General features: G+C 43.8%; 2 protein-coding genes across 11 annotated transcripts in view; one reads left to right on the top strand and one right to left on the bottom strand.

Annotated features, from left to right (window-relative positions):
* The window catches only part of LOC111250905 (uncharacterized), a 141,182-nt gene that overhangs the window by 37,144 nt on the left and 78,941 nt on the right, over positions 1–25,097 (bottom strand). For all 7 annotated transcript variants that reach the window (XR_002673561.2, XM_022806852.2, XM_022806853.2 and 4 more), the window contains exons 3-4: positions 13,042–13,084; positions 7,064–7,142 (exon numbers count right to left, since the gene is read on the bottom strand). Coding sequence is in view for 6 of the 7 variants with exons in the window: in XM_022806852.2 (XP_022662587.1) it covers positions 7,064–7,142; positions 13,042–13,084 (122 nt within the window). In the remaining variant the exon portion in view is untranslated. The remainder of the gene's footprint in view (positions 1–7,063; positions 7,143–13,041; positions 13,085–25,097) is intronic.
* Positions 22,930–25,097, top strand: part of LOC111250906 (uncharacterized) — a 39,406-nt gene continuing 37,238 nt past the window's right edge. For 2 of the 4 annotated variants that reach the window (XR_015327769.1, XM_086989225.1), the window contains exon 1: positions 22,948–24,159. Coding sequence is in view for 1 of the 4 variants with exons in the window: in XM_086989225.1 (XP_086845351.1) it covers positions 24,104–24,159 (56 nt within the window). In the remaining 3 variants the exon portion in view is untranslated. Of the gene's footprint in view, positions 24,160–25,097 lie in introns of all 4 variants that reach the window. The other 2 variants (XR_015327767.1, XR_015327768.1) reach the window with 2 other exon arrangements.

The following is a 25,097-nucleotide window of genomic DNA, read 5'->3' as shown; positions in this document are numbered from 1 at the left end:
CATTTGTAACGGTGATGCGACATATTTGTCACGAGAAGCTCTTGACGCTACTATAAAATTGCTATATTGTACTGTTAGAAGTACAACAGTCTTTCTAACAAACTTCTTTTATACTTCTCAAATAATTCTTATTTGGGAATAAAAAACATTCGCTAGTCATTTCCGATTCTGAACAGCCTCAACTTAGGGGTTATTCTCTCCTTTAACAGCTTTGCCTTAGAAAGAAACGACCGCTAACAATAAAACTACCGTAGTTTTAGTAAGGCCACATCACCGAAAGGGAATGAGTCGCCTTTTGCCTCACTGTTATCCAGGCATCTGTTAAAGGCATCCCTTACTGGCTGGATGAAAGCCATCTAAACGTTGCTCCTGAAAGACAGGGAATATCCTTTCCACCCATCCGAAGACCGCAGAAGACAGAGGGCAATTGCACTGATTAGTAGAAATCTACTTCGTTGTTATTGCGCACTCTTTGACCGGTCAAGCCAGGGCGGGGTTTGACCAGTAGCAGCAGCAGCAGCAGGAGCAGCAGCAGCAAAATGAGCAAATTCTCCACGAGCAATAGGACGGTTGATTAAAGCCCAAATTGGGTCGCTGGTGGGGCACGTCGGTCGCCCAGCACAATGACCCTCGAAGCATCCAGATGCTTTGACGTCCAACGGTAGGCCAACCGCTATCGCTAGAACCCAGGATGTGGCCGCCAGATTAGCTCGGTCGAGATTGTTGAACTAAATGACCATTCCTTTTTTCTTATACTATTATATTTAGTAAAATATTAATGATAGTAATAGTTGATTTTCTGCGAAGGATTAAATATATTGAATTGACCACAATAAATTGCAATACGAATAAAGTAAGGCTTTCGATTATATCTGCTGATTTAGACTCTTAATTTAGACAATGAGTCTTACAGATACCTCGCAGACTTTTCTATTCATCTAGCTTTCATTGCTGATACACCCTTTGCCTTAATGTGCAGATATGTTTACACGAACTAACCCGCCTATATACTATAGGATCACTAATAGAACAGCTTAAAACTCCACTCTCTAATTTCTCCACATTAACATTGACGGTATGGCGAAAATTAGCCTATAAAGTCTTTTCCAAATATAAAACCTAAGGACAGGCTTTAGCAGCAGCTCGTCGGCCGATCATGGCTGCAGTCGCTGTTATAGCCAAGCGACCCCAAAAATTCCTTGCAATGAACAATGAAGGTTTCACGGCTGGATCGTCAAAAGCTGGTAGACTTCTTTAGCCTGTCTCTACTGCAACTACGGAAACGCTCATTCATTTTTTATTGTCCAAGAACAATTCTCTATCAAACGTCTTCTCCGGTCTATGGCACCCTCTTAGCGTTTAATTCCGAGGCCGCTTAGCGCGGGTCAGCTTACCCAGCGACCACTACTGCCGAATGGAAGCGCGATATTAAAAACAGTATCATTACGTGACACACGACATCACTGTCGCGCCCGTCAGGCTCACCATGATATCGACGACACTGACGATAATGACTACAACAGCAGATTCTAATAGGAGAAGAAAGAGCAGCACTTGCGCTTTATGTGCTCATCTTAATGTCCATACGTTTATATCTGTGTGTAAATGTTAGACCCAGATCTTAATTCTTCCGTTAGTTTCTCGCGTGTATTCAGGAAAGGGCAGTGTCTCCGTTTAACAGTAAGCCACTGCTGCTGCTGATAAACAGCGCGGCGATTTACGTCATGCCGATTCGTGATTAGCAAAATGTGCTATACTATACTGTTATATATGTACCGGCCTTTTGCCAGCTTTCTATGTAAGGCAAAAATATGAGTCAAGGTAAAAAAAAAAAAAAAAAAAAAGGAGAAAATGGGTAATCGCCGGATGCTAACGCTCCACCGACGACGACGAGTCCCATGATCTACTTCTATATTATACGGCCAACAGCTAAGTACGACTGTTGGTATTAGTGCAATAAAATGGAAATGTTGCCATTACTGCCGATGATCATGCTGGCAGTGATAATAATGATAGTATTGCAATTGCGTCCCAACCCTTATAAAGCTATCCATCTAAATTTTATAACACTGATTAAAGAAATTATATGTAACTGCAGCGGTTGTCGTAATGGATGGCAATAGCGGAGGCGGAAACTGGGGTGGCTGTTACATACAGCAAGAAGCCAAGATGGAAAAGGATAATAACAGGTCAAGCCCGTGTTGCCATACATAGAAGGATCATATCACATTTTGGAGGGGTAGAAAATACAACAATAGTTACGTGGGGTAAACAGAGACAAGCGTACGGCTACCAAAGGAAATACAGAAAACAGATCGAAAATAATATAACAGCTAATTATATTTCCTTGCAGTTTGGGAATTTTTCATGAGGATTGTAATTTTCTGACGGAATTTTAGAACGTGGACAAATGATAGGTAAACAATAAAACCGGATATCGAAAAAATCGTGTGCGAATCATCAAATGATCGAACTTATTGGTTGCCTACAGTCGTTTAGTATGCCCCCGGCCAATGGAACTGCATCTATTTGCCGCCAGAAAAGGGTCCTTAATTTCCGTGGATGTTTTCTGTACATTATCAACACGCGATCATATTCAGCAATATAAATCCCATTTGCACACACAGACATTCAGAGGATACTTCAATGCACCATAGGTGCGCAAGAAAACGTCAAAACCTGAAATAACCTAGAGGTATACGATCGCAGATCGGCGCCCTTATTCAAGGTTCTACACTATCGAAGACCAAGTTACTACTGGCGATCGAGTTCGTGTTCGATCGAACAAAGGGTGATTTTACACAAAAGATGCACACAATGTGTTCTATAAGCCTGCTGCTGCTGTTCGTTCGGCCGATGGGGTCCGTGCCGCTGTCATCCACAGCGGTTTCCTAGGTGTACTTTTGTTGTGACGCATAATAGTACGCCTACGCGGAAGAGAGTCGCTGGTGATGGGACGTACCTATGTATTCAAGCCTCTACACACTCAAATATCTCTGGTAGACGCACCAGAGACGGGGTGGGGGGAGGGGGGGGGGTATAGGAGAGAACACAAATATTCCCGGCTCCTCCCTTTCCGAGCCACTGCTCACTTCTTTTGCCCTATACCACTACTGTGTATTTCCTATGCTAGCCCGATGGAAAGAGGTACGTCAACGGACGTACGAATGAAGCAGAAACCTAAAGCCGACCACCTTTCTCTGGCTTTCTCTGTTAAACGGTGACAGGCGTCGCGCTGCCCACGAACAGAGCCCCTACAGAAGAGTAAAGAGTGGAGACTGGCGTATTGGATCGGAACGCTGGAATCTCATTGCATATTCTTCGCATTGTCTACCAGCCGTGTGCTCACACATCTCACCAGGACTCAACTAGAGTTTGCCGTTCAACGGACCCAGGCCTGAGCAACCGTTGAACGCTGAGCCACGAGGACCCTTCGCCTTTTATCGCCAAGAAAAGGGCCTCGCTAGAACGGCGGTGTATATCAGCATTCCAGACTCCTCTCCGTCGCTGCTTTGCTCTGTTTCCCGTTTCATGCTCTTTCACTCCAGCTGTTGGCTGTCTACATCTGCTCCTGATCCCTGGTTAGACTATAACCAAACTACCCAAACCCAGAATTCTTTTTCCTATCCACAACACCTATTAGCCATATGCAGCATCTCAGTCAACCACACACTTCTCTTTCAAGTCTTCCTTTTCGCCGTTTTCATTTAAGTCGCCCTACGGCGCTTTTCTGTTGGTACAGGCTGGATCCATTCGCAGGCCGTGCTTTACTCCGCAGTCCTATTTATATAAGGAGAAGGAAAGGTGTTTCCGGATCTAGATCTGAAGCTAGGTCATTCTTCGTTTACTGCGAACGCAGAAGTCATCATGGTGGCTTACTATCTAGAGCATTATTATACTATTGTATGCTCATTGCACAGTCATCGTAACAATAACTTGCAATAAGGTAGCGATAAAGCTTTTGTTGCCATGCCTAGTGTAACTTCAAAACAAGCAGCTCAGCACTAACCGTTCACCCGACAGAATGAGGATGATGTGCTTTGGTAGCTGGCAGCAGGGTCGAGACCATGATTTTGGACGCGATGGCAGCAGCAAAACAGAATGATGGACGCTGAACGCTAGAAGTTGGCTGCCGAACGAAATCAGCTGCGGAGGTCGACGAGCAGCAAAAACTCAACCAAAAGCGAAAAAAGGTTGAAGAGATAAAACAAGAGAGACGCGAGTGCGGATAAAAGAGCGCAAGCAAGCGACACAGATAGGATATAGCAGGCCCAGACGAGTGCTACGTGGAGTAGTGAATGAAATTGCCGTCTGTTGGCTCTGCACTATCCAGGAGAACAACATGGAGGGATGGAAAGAAGGTGGCCTGAACAGGAACTCATTGAGTGTTCTCTAGCTGTCCAGGGCCATTCGTGCTTTCTTGCTTATCATATCACAGAGTGCTGATAGTAACATCGAGGATTAGCTGAGCTTCCAACTAGACCCCTTCTAGAGGCGGAACTGGACCCATTTCTTTCGTCCTCATTGCTGGTGTTGCTGAGTTTGCTCTCCGTTTTACCCCTGGCGCGCTTCTCGGTCGCGGATGCAAGGCATGAGTTGACGGTGTCTCTGGACGATGGAGACCTCCAAGCCATCGTGGGTTCTCATGCTATCTGGGGGTCTCCATGTTCAGCCAAGAATGACTCTTATAGTTGAAAATGAACGACCCAGTAAACGTCATCAAACGACACACAGTGCGCCTCACACCATTTTCTCCCCCCTTCCCCCTCAGAATGGCTTAAGCAGAAATGTTAAACCTCTGAGGACCCGATGTGTCGGAGTATTTGTGTGCGCAGGATCGAAATGGCGACAGTTCTAAAGCTTGGAAGGCCTAACAAGTATGAGACGGAGGCGGATATTACGCGCAGGCGAAATCACCAAGTCTTTTCCCTTTTCTTTGCAACAAACGACAGTCGGCCTAACTCGAAGCACGCAAGTGAAACCCATCTGATGTACACAGGAGTGACAAAACCGCAATAAAAAAATAGCTTTCTTTCGGCGTATGTGCCGGCACGAATGTCAATTTAGCCGACAAATGCAAATGAACACATATGAAAACGTTCACACCAGTCTACAACCATTATTAATAATATACCAGGTCATAAAGTAGTGTTTCGCCCTATATAGTGATGAACACAGCAAGAACAATGAGTGCGTAATAATGTAATTAAACAGAACTTCAACATAACGATATAGTTTTTTTTATAGGCACGAACCGTTGGCAACGGCATTATACGGATTTCCCACTAACACAGTGGGACTTTGCCTCCTAAACTCATACATACATACATACATGCAGAAAAGCGCAGTCCACCTTGGCTGAACGTGTTCGGATGCGCTGCTATCGTCTCGAAGCACTCACCACCTATGCTGGCGATCCCCGAAAGTAACCCCATAGCCAAAACACATGTTTTGGGTACTGCTTTTCGCCCGCCACCACTACCGTCTCAGGTCTCTCGAGCCCAGATCCGAGACTCCGGCCGAATGCCAGTTGCCCCGCTCGGCTAGTGCTTTTGGCTATAAAAGGTTTATAGACATGTCCCTACTATCATGCTAGGAGGCTTGCAACGTTCTCCTCGCCAGCGCTAGCAAAGCAGTGGCTGAGTGCAACGAGAGTGTAATGAGATGGTTGCCGAATTAAGATCTCCAACCTCGTTAATACCCATAGTGACTGGCTAAATGTAACGAGTGGGCAAGCTTCATGCCGAACCCCGCTGAACTCCATTCGGGCGGTCTCGGTCCACCAGGCCAATGTTCCACCTGGCAGGATCCGCCGCTACTGCTATATAGCCAAAATAGCTCCTAGAAGCAGCGCCACGATGCTTGGAAAAGCACGCGATTCGCAAGCGTCAAGCGGATTTGTGGAGTTTGAACGTCCGGGGGAGACAGTGAACAGAGGATATATTCTTTTGCCGCCTTTTTGAGGGGGAAGTCCCGCTCTTCTGCGCAGTGTTGAGACCACCTTGACTCCTTCAAGGCAGATTGGCAGGGAAATCCTTCCCAATTAGAGGCAAACGCGGCCGAATAGGGTCAAGTTGAATCGACTCAGCCACGCTGTCCGCTGCTCCCCCTCTCCCCTCTCTCTCTCTCTCTCTCTCTCTCTCTCTCTCCACCCTCGTAACTACCTCGCAGACCAACGTAGACTAGCGGCACAGCGCTGTGGTCTTACAATCCTAAGGGACTGAATGCTATTCATATGAGGCTGGTGAGACCGGGAAAGACGGAAGAAACTTGCAGGGCCGAGTTCAGATGTCGGAAAAAGGAGGCGCGAGAGGGGTGATTTTGGGACGAGGAACGTGGAAGGGGGTGGGAGTCTTAATAGATTCGAATGAGATGCCACCGTGTAACTGCTATGTGCTGTCCGCAGTGTTATACGCCAGAAAAGTTATATGAGTTCGACGAGGTGGTCGAGAAAGCAGAGAGGGTCGAACTTAATATGTATAGCAGCGCGCTGCTTGAGTTTTAGTGAGACTTACTATCTTTTTCTCTCGGGATCTCTATATGCCTGTCGCCTTACTATAACCTCGGGTGCATAGGGGCTGTTGATCTTTCCGTGGAAACTGCACGTGTTACCTATTTTTTTTTTTTTTTTTTTTTATCAAGTTATTCTTCATTCTCTAGCCTTTGAATTATGAGAGTATGAATAATCTTCTTGACTAATGCGAAAAACAAGATGTTTTGTTGTATTTTTGCTGATTATTATTTTTGTGTGTGACGCTTTTTAACGTGGCAAATACGAGGAGCCGATTTTTCTCAGTTATCGTCTTAGAGCGTCCGGTGCTTGAATTAACGTTCAGCATATATGGTACAGATTTCTAACTAAACGGGTAACCTGAATGTAATAAATAATTCGAACTGGATATTTTTATTTTTACCAACATTAGTAACATTTTCGTTTTACGTTTGTAAATTCTATGTAGAAAGTCAAAGTAGTTATGTAGAAATCGAACCTGCATTGGCACCATTTTGCAATATCAGCACTTGCATAATTAATCAGTAGGCAATAGTTATTCCACTTACTTACCGCGTAATCTCTTCCAGAAGTTTACACGGATCTGCTGCATAGTACTTGACACCAAAGTAGAATGTATAGTTTTCCACTCCTGAAACAAAAAAAAAATTAGCATAGAAACATTTACATGAACGGGTCGACATAGCAGGTAGTCTAGTGGTATACGGGAAGCATTGCAATCCAGGAACATGCACACTTGGTCCGTTCATTCGGTTTGGCCACTTTTTGTTAAATTTACGCGCGAGAGCTTCTATAGATAACGTACGACACGGCGTGATTATAGTGTCACAACTACTCAGTTTATTCATCTGGGTAGTGATAGCAATACGAGTCGGTCAGACGTCCAGACCCACAATAACGGTGACGTGAAAAACGACAACAATGGCTGCTGTTGGATCCGTGAAATGCTTAGATTGTAATTACCAGCTGCGAAGTCCAGGAAAAGCTGCGCCGGTTGTGCTGTCTCTATGGCGATGCCCTTCTTATTTAAACGGAATGCCTCATTAAGTAGTGACACTTAATAGCGACAACGCTATGTGTCCCGGGTGAGTATGCGTGCGTGTGACTGTGGTTGTATATATCGGTGCCCTATCTCGTCCTCTGCTGGTTTGTCTGGCTCATAGCATGCTTCGAAGGGACGGCCAGGGGATGTAAGATGGAACACTACTTATATCCAAAGTTTCGCTGTCTTAACTTCTTGAACTCAGGCTGTCCCCATTGTGGCTATTGCCTCTATTTAGAAGCTAGAAACGACGCTGACAGGAAAAAGCTGAGATTGACAAGGCTCTCATACTTGCTAGGTCAGAGCTCGGGATCCCATTGGGCCATCTTGTTCGCACCCATGAACAGCGACAACAGCATCTTCTAACACCCCACTGACACGTCCGCATAGCACAACTATGTAGCTGATAAGGGTGAAGCACGTGACGTTGCGTCTGCTACTCCCCTTGAATTTTTCCTAGAGTGAGTTCTTTCTGAATTGTGGCGGCAGTGGCAGAGGGTGATGGTTAAGGTGGCGCGAGATTCGCACTTCTTCCAATCGAGTCGAGGGGGTCCGCCTGAGGTGTCGCAGCCAGTCAAGACGATCACGGCGATATTATTGCAACCCCAGTATAGTGGTCCTTATTATAACACAGCAATGCTGTTGCTACTATCTCATGTGCAGTGTCCACAAACGGATGGCCCCCACAGCGGCGCGTCTTGTTGCCTGCTTTCCATGCCCATTGCTCCACTATGCTGTCTAACAGAACATTCGGCCCAATATGAACAAAGAGAGAATACACTGGTGCGGAGGGAGGGTGAGCTTAAACGCTTATATTTAACCGATGTACAGAGACACGCACAGACAATTGTTGGCGCTGCTTGGCTTTTGCTGTTTGCAGGTAGCGGCAGTTGCTTGCCCAGACGGATAGGTAGCCCTCTAACACGGTTCAGGCCCCCAGGCGCAATTCTGCTATCTATCTGTCGCGAATCCACGGCTACCGATCGCCCCACGCTAGGCCATTGGTCGTCCGCATGAGTGCTACTAAGAATCAGACAAGCAAAGCATCATGTTGTCGGCACCAAGCGTCACATGGGCGGTTACTAGCTCCATTGCCACCGGGATGTTATGCCACTAGAAGTATCACTAACGCCAAAGACTACAGGAAACTGGACAACGTTCTCTCTTTGCCCGAGTATTGACACAAACCGAGGAAAAGAAGGTAGGGTACGAAAAAGAGTAGAGAGGGAATATTTGGAAAATTGTCACGTCCATGGCCTTTGGATTGCAGAAAGCTGGTCGTAGCAAACGAATCACATTAGAACTAGCGATCGAGAGATCGAAATGGTTTATCAGAGCTGGCAGCAGCTTCAATTCCTGATGAAAGAAAAGAAAAACGGAGAAACTGTGAAAAAACCATAATTCTAGCTGCATCTGCCGAACCGTTTACGGATGTGCCGTATGGAGGTCAGACAAGGTCCGACCCGGGGCTGTCTTTCTCTATCTGCCAGTTTTTTTTCTTTCTCACATTGAAATCAAAACAAGGCCAATATTTTGTATAAAACAGGTTGCTTCCGTCTGCATCCGTTGCGCAAATGGTCATCAATGTCGGAACATACGATACGCTCAAAGTATGCCTGGCTCGTTAAGATTTACTAAAATAGAATCCTGATTACCCAACAGATAAGGAAATGTTTCAGTTTGTTTACACATACATTCTCTCAGTTTCAAAGATCGTCACGAGCATGATCATCGTCTCTGTTCGTAGAGAAACGAGGTCTGAGAGATGAATTCAGCTACACATATATAGATGCTCAATGGGGTGACAGGAAATTACTGAAGCAATCAGCAGAATTTCAAAAGGAAAAACTGAGTGTGCAGTCTTTTTTCTTTTTAGCTTTCGTTAGCGGAGTAAGCCACACAATTTTAGGAGCTCTAACCCTCAAAGCAGGTACATGCTTCGTATTCGATAACCAAGAAAAATTCGTCGTGCGCCGGGTAAGTCAGCAGAAAAACCGGTCGCCTCAGCGAATACTAGTCATATGGCGTTAATATTAGCATCGATCTACAGTTTTTTGGAGGTTCATCACGCGGTGATGCTTTAGATCATCACCGTACGCTGTAATGGACGTGATTAGTTTCAACGGAACGAACACGGATCGCGTTTTTCTTTATATATGTCTTTAGCTGAGGCATGAAACGTGCACCGTCGAACGATGTGTATCCAGCGTTCGCTCGCCCGCGCTTCGGAATGTTTTATCTAGGACGTCCGCTTCCACAACCGATGAACGCCCCACGAACGTTGTGTTACCCAACCAACATAGTCCAATAGTCGGCCTAGTATGCGCATTTTACTGATAAGTAATCATTTTTATCGGTTCTGTCTGGTACTTATAAACGTAAAAGATGCGCGAGACATGCCACCCTTCAATTCACCTATCAGTAATAGAAGCATTTATGTTGTTAAGCGCGTTTGCTGGGTCAGCGGAATATAATGGCAATGTGCCGAAGTGAGCCTTCAATAATCATACTACTCGTAATTATAATAATGTTGCATAATTGCATAGTTATCAATGTTAGAGGTCCTGTGACCTGCGATCAACAAGAAGACACAACTGAATAATGTAAGTTAGCTAGATAACAAATGTTGTTAAGTAAACGCTGGACAGTCACAGGAAATAAAAGTCGCTACGACTTTAACAATGGAAGTCAGCTCCTATCGTTAGCAGAGCTGTCAAATAGGAGGTATTGATGCGCAGTTGATAATGTCGATACCATAATTACCTCTAACTCTATATAAGTAGTCTACGATCTATAGATTGTAAATGTGATGCGTTTTCGAAATAGTAAAATCGCTGGTGATAGTTTTCCATGCTTCGAGTACGGAATACTCTCGAATCTAATGTACGTCTATATGGCCTATCTGCTTACGAAGTTTGTATGTTCATGACATATTAATTATTTTAGCCGACGACACTTTGCAAGTAGACACTTTGCAGCTATAGATTTAAAACTATTGTCACTTGACTCTACAGAAAATAGCTGAAATTATTTCCCATGATCCATGTACAAAAATAATACGGATATTCTATTTCATAAAAGTTTGTTTTTTCATCAAAAAAAAAACCCATTCGCACCATTAACCCGTCTATAGGCAACACTGGTTGGAGTGCCACGGGAAGGTAGACATCAAGAATAAGTTGAGAAAAATACTGAATCGAAGTTCATGATTGTTAATTGTTATTGTTGTCAGATATCCCTTCCCTGTGAACTTTCTATTCACATAGTATAAGATGTAACAGCTATCTAGCGTCTTCTTCTGGTTCTTCTGAGAACTTCGTAAGAGCAGGAACGGATTCAAATAAGTGCGAAAACTAAATGTAATATAACAACAAAAAATTGTCATCCCTCTGGGCTTTTAGCGCGGACAGAGGATGTTGTTTACCGTACTTGGGGCTCCCAATGAAATAACCAACAACGCCTTGGCGTTGTCGTCTATCAGCCAAGATTAGCGCCTTTTTCGTTTATTTAAGGGATTACAAGGCAATCTTATTGAGGCAGTCCCCTCAAGGTCTATCACTCAAGGGCGTTATCGCTGTTATTGCAAACTGTTTGCCGTTAACCCAATATAGCTGAGAGTTAGCCAGAGCGATTTAGGCCACTCAGCAGTATATACCACTTAGAGGCTTTCGCTAGAGTGCGTAAGATGCAGCGACTTTTGGGGTTGTTGTAGTCCTAAAAAGTGAGCTAATACTATGACTTCGTCGTTTGTAATAGGTAATCCAGTTACATAACCCGCTGCAACAATTAAATATCTAGAGTAATATAGGCGTGCTGCAGAAGTATAATTTACGAATGATCTAAATAACCACCGTTACAGAAGCATTTTGTATTTTTCGTTAATTTTTTATTTACCGCAATAAAATAGTAAAAAAAAAAAGATAATTTCCTATGAATTGATTAAACGTAACGTACATAAAGCATAAAATCAGCAATCAAACATAGATACTAATGATAATGCAGGCCTAGTTCAATTTTTCCTTTTAACACAACGGTCAGTTTAGCAGTTAAACGTTGCTGTCATTACGATACATGCTATACTCAATAGGTATGATTTGGCTTTCGAATATGACAACTTTATTCAACTCGGATCTTGCCCGTACCGCAACGACATTTTATTTTAAAGCAAGTGTATCAGTAGGGTAACTAACGGTAGCTCAAATACCTGCTGACAGGAACGGGAGGTCTACGGAGTTCTCTTGCGAAGCTAGGCAGCCCTATTTGTCTTTATTCGTGACGATACGATTCAATATAGCTTCCACTCGCATCGGCACTTCAGCAGATTGTCATCTTTTAATATGAGAGCCTACGGAGACATCAATTGACTTTGAAGGACCGCTTATCAGAACTATTTAACAATACAGAGTCTTGTTGAGTGTTTTTTGGCACGCCGAATTGTTTTTTAGCTCCGCACAAGTGTATTTCTCTGGCAACAATTGCATAAAAATGTCGAGTTATCCCAAAAATTAGTTTAATTCTAAAGGATTCTATTCAATTTTATGGAGTAGAACCGTTCGTTATTCTATCATTGGTCACTACGCTGTCTGCCAGAAAATAAGAATCTTAGTATTATTTTATCGGATATGTTCAAAGAGATATATAATGTATGATAAATATTATTACGAATAGTCGCCGTCTAGTGACGAAATTGTTCTTATTAAGCAGCTTTCCTTTGCCTCGTTTGAACTTGACTGTAACTATCACTTCAACCTGTAGTTAACTGATAGGCTTAGGGCCTAAGTTTACTTCAAAGCTGGGGATCTAGTAAGTTTTTGTCCATAATTGCGCTCAATAGTCTGTATCGTTTGACACAGCCTGGTGGTGTTCAGTTGTGTGCACGTTATTTCTCCTTCCTTTCCCAAAACAGAGAGGGTCTACGTTTTTTTTTTATTTCACAAAATACCGAATATTTTTGATAACACATTTTTGTAATCGAGTCGCCAATGGGCAGAATTGGACCTTACAAAATTTACACTAACAGGACGTATTTAGGTTTCGCGAGCAGTTTTCCATGAATAGCCCATACGGTGCATGGGTTTCAAATTGATGCCCAACGTGGTTCGGAACTGGCCTTCAAACGTTCCAACACTTTTCAGATATAATATTTCATTGAATTTATATGGATAGTGGCCCACGTTTATAAGACACTCGCATCTCTTAAGGTAGGACTGGCGGGGCAATCACCCACACTGAAATTTTATAGTCGTTATTAAATAAATCCCTCTTCTTCTGTCGCTTAAATTTACTATTTGAAAAAAGCTATTGGCCCAGTCGGCCTGCATTCAAGAAAATTTCTTATCCTAAAGCGCCTCAAAGGGAGGTTTTACAGTGCGTATTTAAAGTGTTATTACGTAGTATCATACGAGTGCGAGATGTTCCTAGAAATCGATACATTCTTGTGTTACGTTATGAAGCCGAAGTACATTCAAAGAATTCGTTGATGACCTACCTTTCATCTGCTTGTAGATTTTCTTCGTAGCGTCCATCCAGTGCTGAAATTCAAAGTAGCAACGAAAATATTAATATTGCGTAATAACATTCTGTTCGGTTTTTTTCTGGTCGGACACTCTTGCGATGGGTATCTCATCACCAGCACCGCCTAAAAGCACCCTTTTGACCAGAAATGAGCAACATCTCAAGCTCACTAAACCCAAAGTTTGCATTCAAGATGCCACTACTAGTATGTGGCAGCCATCACCAGCCCTTACGAGACTGTACCACATGATGTCATAGACAAAGGTATTTAGTGTTATGCCTTTCAATCTGTGTAGTCCAAGCTTTTGCAGGAACTTACTCTGTTAGCTTTTCTTTATGCATTATTTATATATTCGTATAACAATCGGCACTAGTTTCTAGCGACGCGATTCCTCACTGATACAGTAAAGCACAAGGAACGAATAGTACTGCTCTCGCCGATTCCTTTCTAATAAAATTGAGCGCTTGCTAGCTTCAGTTATAACATCTGCCTATATGATATCTGGAGCCGCGGCCGCCGTTGTCGCCGTAATGAAGTTTGCAGCGGAAATCACGGCGGGCTTTGGTTTGTCACCAGACCGTGTAGTTCTGCGCAGTTACCTGTTACCCTAACTTCAGCCTCGTTAGTGTGTCAATCGTTGCGGGCTCATTCTTCAGTTTCTATTCAGTCTTCTTCGTCTCATCCACATCTATGGTTCATCATAAGCACTATTTAACAGTCGCTAGTTAATAATATACGAGTGACTCTGATCCTTGTGGTCCGACGAGATACTCTCTATGGCCTGGCTCTCGGTGGCCTGCGACTCTCTGCTTTCGGCCGAAGTGGCTGCTACGTGTAACTGAATGGCGGGATCCGCAGGTAACTAACTGGTGGACCGCTACGATCGCAATTCGTCAAATAGAGCAGACCCCGCAACACAACCCGGTCCGCCTGATAAATAGATGAGAAGCTAAAGGGAGGGTGACTATATGATGTAAGAACTGCCCACAGCGTCACGATCATCAGCGGCGACGGCAGCAAAATCATCAACAGCGTTTTTCGACATTATCATTGTAGTTCATTGAGCAGTAGCTATATACGTGTTAGTGTTTTAGGTTCTATAGAGCTTTTCCACTCATCATTCATTCGTTTATTAGTCTTCCGTTCATTTTTACTTTCTTACAGTTCTTCCAGCGATATCACTCAGCATTACGAGCCTGTTTCTAACTCTACGCGCCGAACGACAGACAGCTTCACCTCGCTAAAAAGCAGCCAACAACAACGGCAATGTCAGCCCGCCAAGTCACTCGATAGAGGACTTCTGCTGTAAAAATTACTATGAACAGCCTGGCCCGCTATTCTTCTCTTGCTGTTTCAATGACGGAAAATGAAGTTGGCAGTATATTAGGGTAATCTAAGGCACTAGCAATAATGACGAGTGTTATGAGCAGCAACAACAACAATAGAGCGGAGATAGGTAAACGGTTTTGCCTGTTTCTGTGAACGTATAGTGCATTAGATGGCTAGACTGAAAGGTACGTCACTCGGAAATTAAGGAAAATTTTGGTAGTCGCACGGGTAATGCTATAGATCTTGCCGAGAATGAGTTTCGTCGCAAAGTGGCTATTGAATATTTCTGGCTTGCTCCATCCTATAGTTGTTTAGATTTACCATATATATTAATCTCAACGTTCATTATATGCTACCACATCCCCAAGGAAGCTTATTTCACGTAAAACGTGTTAGCTATATACGATCAGCGCGTTGAAATCGATGTATAAGGGCCATCGGTGGCCACTTTCTACTTAATTTCTTTAAGTGACAGTGGATAATCGATTCGTCTGCTCTCGATACTCTGAGTAGAACTCGAACGGGAACGAGTGTTGGCTGGAAGTTGCAACATGTCATTGGGAGGCAAGTCACTTGCGAGCATTGATACCACGGCAATTTTCTACTTCCGTCATCAAGTTGAGCCTCGTCGAACTATTTCCAATTGTAAATTGGCTAAATCCGATTTCAATGTTATTGCTATTCCTAGCGGCTAAAAAGCGGACAAAATGTTGCGCTGACTCGTAAAATTCTCATGTATAAGTGTATATCCATATATAGCGTACACACCGAACATTGATTGCATAGACTGATAGCGATATTAAAATATATGTTGCAATGAAAATTTTTTGTGTTTACTATGAAAAACAGCTGATTTTCATTTACGATAACAGTACAATACGTCATCATGTTGAATGTCACTAGGTAGCTATGAATACATCTGTCCGTGCGCATTTAGCTAATAACGAAAGCAGATGCTAAGGTGACCCGCTTAAGTAGCCATAAAAAGAAAATACAAATAGAAATGGGGCACAAAGCAAAAGCAGGTTATCTATTCATATGAGTATATAAGAATAATCAAAATCCACATATTATAGTTAACTGTATTTTGCATAGCAGAACATAGAAGCCGCGCCTATACTATTATCATTACGGTTCGTTTATAGGTATGAGCACAAGGACCGCAGGATAATCTAGATCTAATTTGACAAAAGATTGATGCAGCCATGGTTTTTCCTGGCTCAATAAAAGTCCCTGCAGACAGAGCAGAGTTCTGCTTGAGCGACATAAACTATTGCTTCCCCAGTCAAAATGGACCTACCCGTGGAAACATAGCTTCCAATGCGGTTGTAATGCTTGCATCGCAAGTTGCAAATATCACAGGGGGAGGTATCATGCGTCAATGGGTTTCCGCGTCATAATGGGACATTACTTAATCAAGCAGGACTTGGTGCGCTTATTGCTTCAATAGCTATAAATAACAATCGTCGAGATGATTGAAGATACTATAAGCGTAAGTGCTTTCCACGTTTTGCGTTCGATCAGTGAGTACCGGCAAGCGAACACAACAACCGAATTTCTACCCATTTGTATCCGAGATAGAACTTCGTTGAAGGACTCGGCGAAAACTTCATGACGAATCATTAAAGGACACTCATAATTAAAATTAGGCAAAACATACCGTTTGCTCCCGATTTCTGGAGTTGTACCAGCTTTTTATCTAAAAGTCACGTTTATCTAAAAGATGCGTCTTACTTTATAACAAACCTCAAGATATTGGTATCCTTCAGCAGCTTTATCGTTATCGCTATGAAAAATCGTCGTAAAACGTACCTAACATTCCGAATAGCTCGACAAATTCGCAATTGGAAGATAATTTCTAATTGAGTATGGCCTATTGCCAAGCCAATGTATTGTCACATGCTTTTTTTTTGTTTGACTGAATTTCAACACAAATGTTGAAATTTTGATGTATGAAAAACATACACTTGCCGGTGCATTTCGAAGAAATACTAGTCAATGTACGCGTACACGGTACGACCGCATTGTATGTTCTATACAGTTGTGGGCTTAGGGTAAGCATCGGGCCAATGAAATACGCCGCTGATCGCTACCATAATCATAGTCGTTATCAAATATTGCCGTAGGGAGGGTTCTTGTTTGGCTTTCAATGTGTTGATTCGACTGGCATTGATGATCGTCCGTCTGATATGATATAGTAGACGTTGTTAGCGATTTAATGACAAGCCTTTCTCCGAAGTTTGCCACTGATCTGAGGCCTGAAAGCAAAAATATTCGCAAGGGAAAAATGTCCAAGACACTAATGGAGTACAATTCATCATCATCGTTATAATCGAGGTCATTGCTAGGCACCGATTGATTGCCTTACTGCCATAAGGTTGTTCCAGATTGGTAGGTGAGCTCCAAATGATCTGAATATTCGATTAACCGTCTGCTGGGTACCTGTAACTATTAACTTTTTCACTATCCTATAGCAGCCACGCTTGTCAACCGCACGGCGCCGTGGAGCCTGACCGACGGTTAAAATTAACAACGACCTTAGTTCGGCTAACGTTCGCGTCGACTTCGCGAACGGTAAGCGGCAGTGTTAGACGCTAAGTCCGGAATTCCCGATACAGCAGAGAAGCTGATTCTACGGATACCTACTAGCGGGACGGCACATGCTCGAAAAGCATGGAGCAAAAATAGGCCACAATTAACGGTACAGCTATTATACGAATTGCGGTAGCCGAGCGATGATAAAAGCAATCATGTTACCATCACACATTTTAACGTTAGTGCCGCCAGACGTTGCTTACGGTGGGCGGTAAGTTGTCCTGTCCCGATTTAGCTTTGCTGTTCTACCGTTACAGCCGTTCGGCTGACGTGGTGTGAACTATCACCAGCAGTAGCCGTGGTGATACCGATTAGAGGCGCCCGGAGACACACTCACATAGGACAGGGGGTGGCCAGACGGGGCAGGGATCGTCGCGAAAAAGTGAACGAGGGCAGCGAGCACGCCAGAGAGATTAGAGATGTTATGTCACGCCTAGGCGACATCCATCGAAGCACACGATACCTTCGGCCCTGGATCCGACGCTTTCGTTAGTCCTCTCCATTTCGTTCATTTCAATTCAATGGAGCTGCTACGCAGTTTGGACACGACTCTATTGTCGGAGTAATGGTACGGGCCGCAAACCCAATCCTCGAACCTACGGCTGGTAACAGACCCACGGAGCACAAAGAGGAAAACCAGGAAAAAGCGGAGAAAAATGTACTACTTCACCGCGATGGCCGTAGCATAGATGACACGGAATCAACATACAGTTGCCATCCATTAACATATTAGAACATGGTTGTTACTACGGTTGGTCTCCCGCTACTGAGCAGAGTATGCCGGCAAAAAACACGCAATGGTAGTCCTCAAAACTACATCTTCGGAACATTAGACTTGGGTTTTTATGGACGCTCAGAGCGAAAAATCCTTTTTCTGATCCCATTTATTGTACTCGAACGGACTTCATTTATTGTATGTAAATGTATTAGATGCTGAAATTGTGACAAGGCAGGCCTTGACTCCTTAATTAATCAAGCGTATAATTATGGTAACAAAGACAGTAATTTTCCATATTGACGACCTAGTTGTCAAAAGATGTGGGCCAGGGTGCATGTGATCTCGACAGAGCTTGAGTTAACTGTACAACTGACAAGAAGAGTAGTGGTAAAGTTGAGAAGAGACAGACGAATTACTTATCAGGACGCAGTTCCTTTCGCGAAACCCCCGTTCGCCTATGTGAACAAGTTTTTTTTTATCCTGGTACATTTCTTTCGTCGGACGACTAAAATTTTTGTGACGCATGAACCCCCGTAATGAAGCATCTTACGTTGGCCCTACCGCTCTCTTCCTATTCAACCTCAAAATAGTTGTCGCCTGTGACACAGAAATCATCCAAAAGGGACTCCTTCTTGCAAACTTGGAAGAGCTGAGGTGGCTTACAGCTGTCTAGCTAATTGTCTTCTCGGACTTTACCGAACAAGTCTTCAACTCACCTCCTTGTTAATACATCCCTGTTCCTTAAAAACATAGAACGACGTCTCGACCTATCGCGGGCCTTTTGCCTCGCAATCTAGGCGGGGGAATTCACGGAAGCAGACCTGAAGTTTGACGAGTACATAGCCATGATAGATCACGGACAGACAGGAGTTGGCCACCTGAATCGATATGTTAGAACTAGGTACGCGTTGCATGATCTCCATACTATCTACTACGAATCTTCATTAATCAAACTATATACATCATCATAGACAGAAAACGTCATGATAAGCATCAAGCTTGTCAATATGCCCACGTGGTTTCTCTAGGGAACGTTGCACCTTAACTGGCCCATGAAAAATATTAGTTATGATCTCTCCGGAATTGTTAATGAAAATATAGCGTATACGAAATGTTGCTGTTATTACATAATAACGTTTGCGATCTGCCTAACACCAATAACTAGACTTTGGTGCACACAACGTTCCTCTTCTTATGTAGCAAAACGACAACTTGTTGATTACCTCATTTGTTGACACACTGCACCATGGCATAACCAATACAATTTGCCTTAGCATAGAAATATTGATTTCAGTGCAAGCAAAGATACAACTTGTAAGATGGTAAAAGTTCAACTTCGAAGAACTTCTTCAACTAAAAGTTTTTCTCAAACCACGATGCTCTTTTTATATCTGTGGTGCTGGACCAAAACTATTACTCTTTAAATTTAAAGAGAAATAAAAGAAAGCAAAAAAATGAGGCAGAAAGATGTTTATTTTCATTTTCGACTGAACTGATTTGCCGACTAACACTAGAAATATCTGCCGCACTGCTTTGACTCATACGTGGACTTAGATTTGTTCTAGTTTGACACACTTTGAAAACACATTGGACTCTATCGGCTAGTGATATCATGTCAGGAGAGGTATACTTTTTTCTACTGACCCTCCAACTCATGACCACAGTAAAGTCACAGAAGGCTTACATAGGGTAGCGCTTGTTCCTCAACGCTTTCCTCATTGCCAAAGATGATAAGAAATGCCGATATGGAAAAATGGAAGGGAAAAAGACCGTTGATAGTCTTCACCGTTACATAAAGGACTTTAGCGCCGATCGATATAGCCTGTGGCAACGGGCTTTGTTCCAGATGCCCCTGATGACTGCCTGTTTTACCGTTGCCATGTCCTTTCGTTTTCCGGTGACGCCAACGTTCGCGAGCATTTAAGGCCATGTGGTAAGACTCGAAGCCGCGGTGAGTACGAGGAAACATCAAGAACAAGAGAAGACCGAAAAACAGCGACATCTGTTCAGTCATACACCGCGCGCCTCGCCGCTCTTACAGCGATCTTTCCCAGTGAAAATGGCAATTTTCTCGTCCCACTAGGACAGCTACAACCGCGGTGATGGCGACATCAACCGCAGTAGGGTTAGCCAAGCCGGAATTGTGCAATGCATAAAGAGTAAAACACCCTTAACCGTGGCTACTAAGAGCCGCGCTTTGTGGGTCAGACACATACCCTAAGTGTCCAAAAAAAGAAAAAAGACCGGCAAAGTTGGTCGAAGCACTCACAATCCAAGCACATACTCCTTCACGCCAACGGACACATGCTGCTTACCATAGGGGTCGTCCGCCGGTGTGGGGGACGTTTTTGTCCCAAGGAAAAGAACCGAAAGACAGAACACTTCGAGGGCAAAAGAGAGCCCGCAGATGGCTCCTATTTCTCGAGGAGCAGACTGCTGCACTAACTCGAGTTCGCAAAAAGAGAAATAAGAAAGAGTTGCTTCTTTTTCACCAGTTTCTTCCAAAAACACCCCCTCCCCCGCTATCCAGTTCAGCGCCACCGTTACTGCTGCTCACGGATTACCGCCTTACTACGGTCAGCATATATCTGACAAGAGTGACAGGCCAAGTTAAATTTGAACTGAAGACCAACCGATCCGATTCGCGCGTTGTTCTTGCCAAGAGAGTACCTTAGCTTGTCTTCTATGTGCAGTTGTCTTGCGATGCTTTTCCTTCTCTTGGCCACTGTTTTCCATTACTTCAACTGGCTCGTAAGAACTTCTTTTATTAAATTTTCAAGCACTGTAATAGTAAAAAGGTGGTAGTCATAGTTCTATGATATAATGAATCATTGATGCGACCTTGTCTTAGTCGGAACTTATTTCGATGTTCGAAATAGAAAAGCAATATTTTGAATATCAATTCCAGTTCCTGCTCTGAATGTGTACGTGATGCGTACGTAATGCGAACGTTACACTTGCACGTAACTAAGATCAGAATTCCTCGTAAGGGGTTAGCATGGTAAGGTTAGCAAAAGTATGGCGGAATTTAGTCAATCAATTAAGAGTTTACGATGCATATCATAACACACTAATCCACTAATTGCTTGGCTAATCGTAAGTTCTTGTAACTGTAAGATAGTGTTGCATGGTGGAGCTTGCTTTACGAACTCGTAATGACCGTCTGCTGGGTCTCTTAGAGTTCAAACAACTCCGACTCAATTCATCGTTCCTTTAAACATACTAGACAATCTCATTTTTGGACATAAATATATACACGTGAAAAAAATGATCAAACATTTAGGTTTACGAAACCTTATCTACTTCGAGCACTCCTACGTGAGGTCGTTTGAATAAGTTGTGTTCTTCCTTTGTTACGTAAGACCGCTGAACAAAAGAAAGAATTGACAGCACACGAGCGAGTAATATACGATTGTGCCGGCAGAGTATGTGGGGACAGCGCGACAACTCGAACAGAATTAAAACGTTTCGTATCTTTTATGCACGTGGCGTTTGTATTTCGTACTCGGTCGCGTGCATTCCCTCTACGTCTGATTTTTCGAATTACCTAACAGCGTCTGCTGTAATGTGCATCAAACTGCTAAAATTGACCATTGTCTGCCACCGTTATGGCCAAGCGACTAGTGTTATCGAAAACGAAGTACTTTATTAAGCTCCTGCTCGGCGAATTCTCTCAGGTTGAAATGACGCTAACAACAACGTTAGCAATAAAAGCACGATAACAACAACAACAGTGAGCAAGTCACGCTGCCCAATCACGAAATTTCGAAGGGATGCGACGGTACGGTGTGAGAATGGTGATGAAATTATGATAATGACTTTCATTTTTATTATTACTAGCGCTGATGCTGTTATGATACCTGCAAACTCTCTCGCCGTTGATATGAATCGATGCGGGACATTTGTTCATGTCAAGATAATAGATAGATTCGAACTTTCCTCTTCTGTCAGCTTATCTACTGCGCTGGCGGTGGACATGAGAACGTTCTTGAAACATTTTCAATTTTTTCGTTAGCCAACGTGATGATGGTGCTTTTTCCCAATTGCCAACTACAGGCTCATTAAAAATTGATCGAGCAGTAATTTAGTACAATATGATGAATGAGCCACCAACCAAACAAATAAAATACGTCCGTCTCAATTACCGGAGCGCCCAATTACTATCAACAGCAGCGGCGGAACGGTGCATTTAGGGAGAAGGTCGCTATCACGCCGAACTGGTGCTGACCTCTGACCGGACGCTTTGTCGCGATTTCTGCTACGGGACAACGACTTCAGTCAACCATTAAGAACAGTCTAGTGCTTCAGCGAGTCTCCTACAGAGCAAACGCGGGCAGATAACACGAATGACAACGTCTAACGCGATAGCAACAAGCAATAAAGAGAGCGGCATCAACGGCTGTTCAGTCCTGACAAGCGAGATCCACGGAAGAGAAGAAGTTCAACGAGATATATGAGTTAACGAACAAATCGACAAAACGAATTGCCGACAGTAACCACTGTTTATGACGTAGTGCTTATAGTTGTCCATAGTGTCATCGCGACGCGAGGAGATTTTACATCCGTCCGGCAAGACCCTGCAAAAACCGTCTGTCAGCGGCCGCCAACAGTAACGCTAATAAGGGCCAGGGGGTGACGTTGGTGTTCGTCCATTGCACAGCGTGTGAATATATCATCATTATATAGTCCGGATAGATACATGAGTATTGTTCGTTGTTTTTATCCTAGCTGTCGCTGTTATCGCCATTTTTATTGTTGGCGCCGTCGCTACGTCCGCTACTGTTTGAACGGCGCGAAGTAACCAATCATCAGGCCGTTAAAATATGAGCTTAAATGCGTAAGCCCCGTTGGGCCGCTACACCCGATGCCTTTATGGGGTATACTTAGCGCTGGCAAGCAACTGACGACATGATTCAGAGACAACGGCGGGAGCTAATGGAATAGTTTATAGCAACGCATCAGAAATACATGAGGTCGCTACAACACCCGATGATAGCGCTCCTGGCCGTGACGGTGGCGTATCTGACAAAATTTATGATGAAATATTTTCCGTTCCGAGAACTGAAGAAGGTCAACGGAAGGCCACTGAGACAAAAGCAGCAACGGCGGCGTTTGCCAATTGTAACAATGAACAATGCCGAAGATCAAAATCGGATACACATTTCGTTACTCTTCTACTACTAACGAGGTAAGGGATTGGTTTTCAACACCGTCATTAACAACCGTCGCCATAACTACTGCACCCATTCGGGGTGTCATCTCGTTGCCATGGAGGAATTAGATCGTTTGCTCTTGGCCAAACACAGACGGTTCGAGAAGATACAACGGTGATGCAATCACCGTATTCTATTCGCCTGTCCGACGCACGTGTGAAATAATGTCTACGGATTAGAAATGCGTAAATTACGTTTTGCTTAGTTTCTCGTTTGTTGTTTTGATAGCACCAAATGAGAATTAATTATAATTTATATCCTATTTTCGTATTGCAGACAATGCATGGGATGTTGAGAAAAATAAAACTAATGTGTGTATATATAAGATTCTCGGTAACGAGCAGACAAACTCTAAAGCGCGTAAATAATTGAATCAGTCAACGCATACCTGTATACGTCGTCGTGATTTATGTTGTAAAAGAACAGCTGAGGATATTAGCCTTTTTCAATATTTTTGCAAAATCCTGTGATATTAGCGAAACCTTGAGACTGCTATATCTACTACTTGCCGCATAACATAGTAACAGGTTTCCAGTACTACGTAACAGATAGGAAATCTTCTACGGCGCATCTGTGCAGTGAGCCCCAACAGTGACAAAGATATAACATTTATAACTCATAGAAATATACTAGCAAGCCACATTTGTGTGACCGTTTCCGCCGATGCTACTGACTTTTCCTCAGTCGGCCCTCTCCATGCACGTTTCGGATGCAGCAATCCTACCATCGATAGCTCAGTTCGGAGCTATCTATAATACTTTATATATTCGTATAAAAGCTATCTAAGTAATCTAGCCAGGAGACTATATGAAAGTGGATAGATATCTGCACAGCGCAGTGACGCCATTTGTTCGCGAATCCGCCAAAATCTGGTCCTCACATCAGCTGCGCCGTCACCGACTAGCACACCCGTTTCCGTATGGTTCCATCGCAAGTCATCCATTAAAAGGATCCAATCGACTATCGCCTGAATAAAGAGCACAAGCCGGTGGACAGCCTACAGTTGATTTGTGCTAAACAGATCAGCGTCACACCTCGGACTAAAATTGCGGAAAAAATAGGCTCTAGTAGCAACAGTAACAAAAGCAGACGCCGCCGTTGGGTTGGTAAAAGCAACAATACGGCATCTAGTGTTAGTGATAGTATCGGAGTTGCCTCTGCTCGGTCCGTTTAGTACCATATGAATCCATCGGAAATTACGCCGACACACTGCGCCCATGGAAAGGAGAAAATACGGTAAGTAGTGCGACACAACGAAGCCCTTTGTTGGGCTGCGTGATAGGGCAACTATCGAGGTAAGTACCGGATCCCCACTTGGAGGGCATGAAGGCATTTGGGACCAGTCATCAGTGTGTACTGACCAAGCATCTGAATGCTCTACTGGTGCCACGACTAGGCAACAAGGGTTGGCAAGAAGCATAGAAACGTAGCCAATTAGTATCAGAGATGAGGTGCACTCAGAGGCCGTCTACAGCCACAGCGCATTTTCTTCCGACGAACCGCTAGTATCAGTAGTGCCTCGACCGTCCGCGCCATGGCGGGTAAAAGCATAGAAAAGGTGGGTGTCTACATTCCATTTCCCTGCAAGAACGGAACGGGTAATAGGGGTAACGAATAAACGCTTGGCATATATATTGCAGCAGCACCATCATACAGTGGACATACTCGCTCGACCGTCCTATCCGATGCCCAAAAGCACATGGAAGCCTGTCTTTCCTGGTCATCTTCTGCTTCGGTCCTTTGTCCTCTCTCTGCGTTTTCGATGGGGGGTAAAACGGGACAGTTTCTCCATCACTAGAATGGTCAGGACAAAACGTCCAGCGGGACTGATGATGTTCCCCAGAGAATCTATACCCGGTCGAGTGCGAAGAAAACACTGGCGTTGTCCCAACCAGCGAAGCGAAGGCACATCGGGAGTCTGAGGTTAGTTGCACTATAGCAAGTCGGCTTCAACGTCGTAGTAGAATTCTTCCCGTAATCGACGGGAGAGTCGTCTGAGTTCGTCTAAAAAGCCAATGTCACCGACGAAACTGAAGATCAATGCCCGGTCGTATCTGCTAGATGCCGCCGCTGCGCCGATTCTCGGTAAGGTTTGCGCCACCAAGCTAACAGATCGATGCATTCGACACGAACACAAAAAAATCAAACCGATAAAAAGCAGAGACGAAGCCACC

The sequence above is a fragment of the Varroa destructor genome, unplaced genomic scaffold (genome assembly GCF_002443255.2).
Source record: "Varroa destructor unplaced genomic scaffold, Vdes_3.0 BEIS01000005.1, whole genome shotgun sequence".
Classification (NCBI taxonomy): Eukaryota; Metazoa; Arthropoda; class Arachnida; order Mesostigmata; family Varroidae; genus Varroa; species Varroa destructor.
Note: the sequence above shows the minus strand (reverse complement) of the source record. Positions and strands in the feature narration are given on the sequence as shown.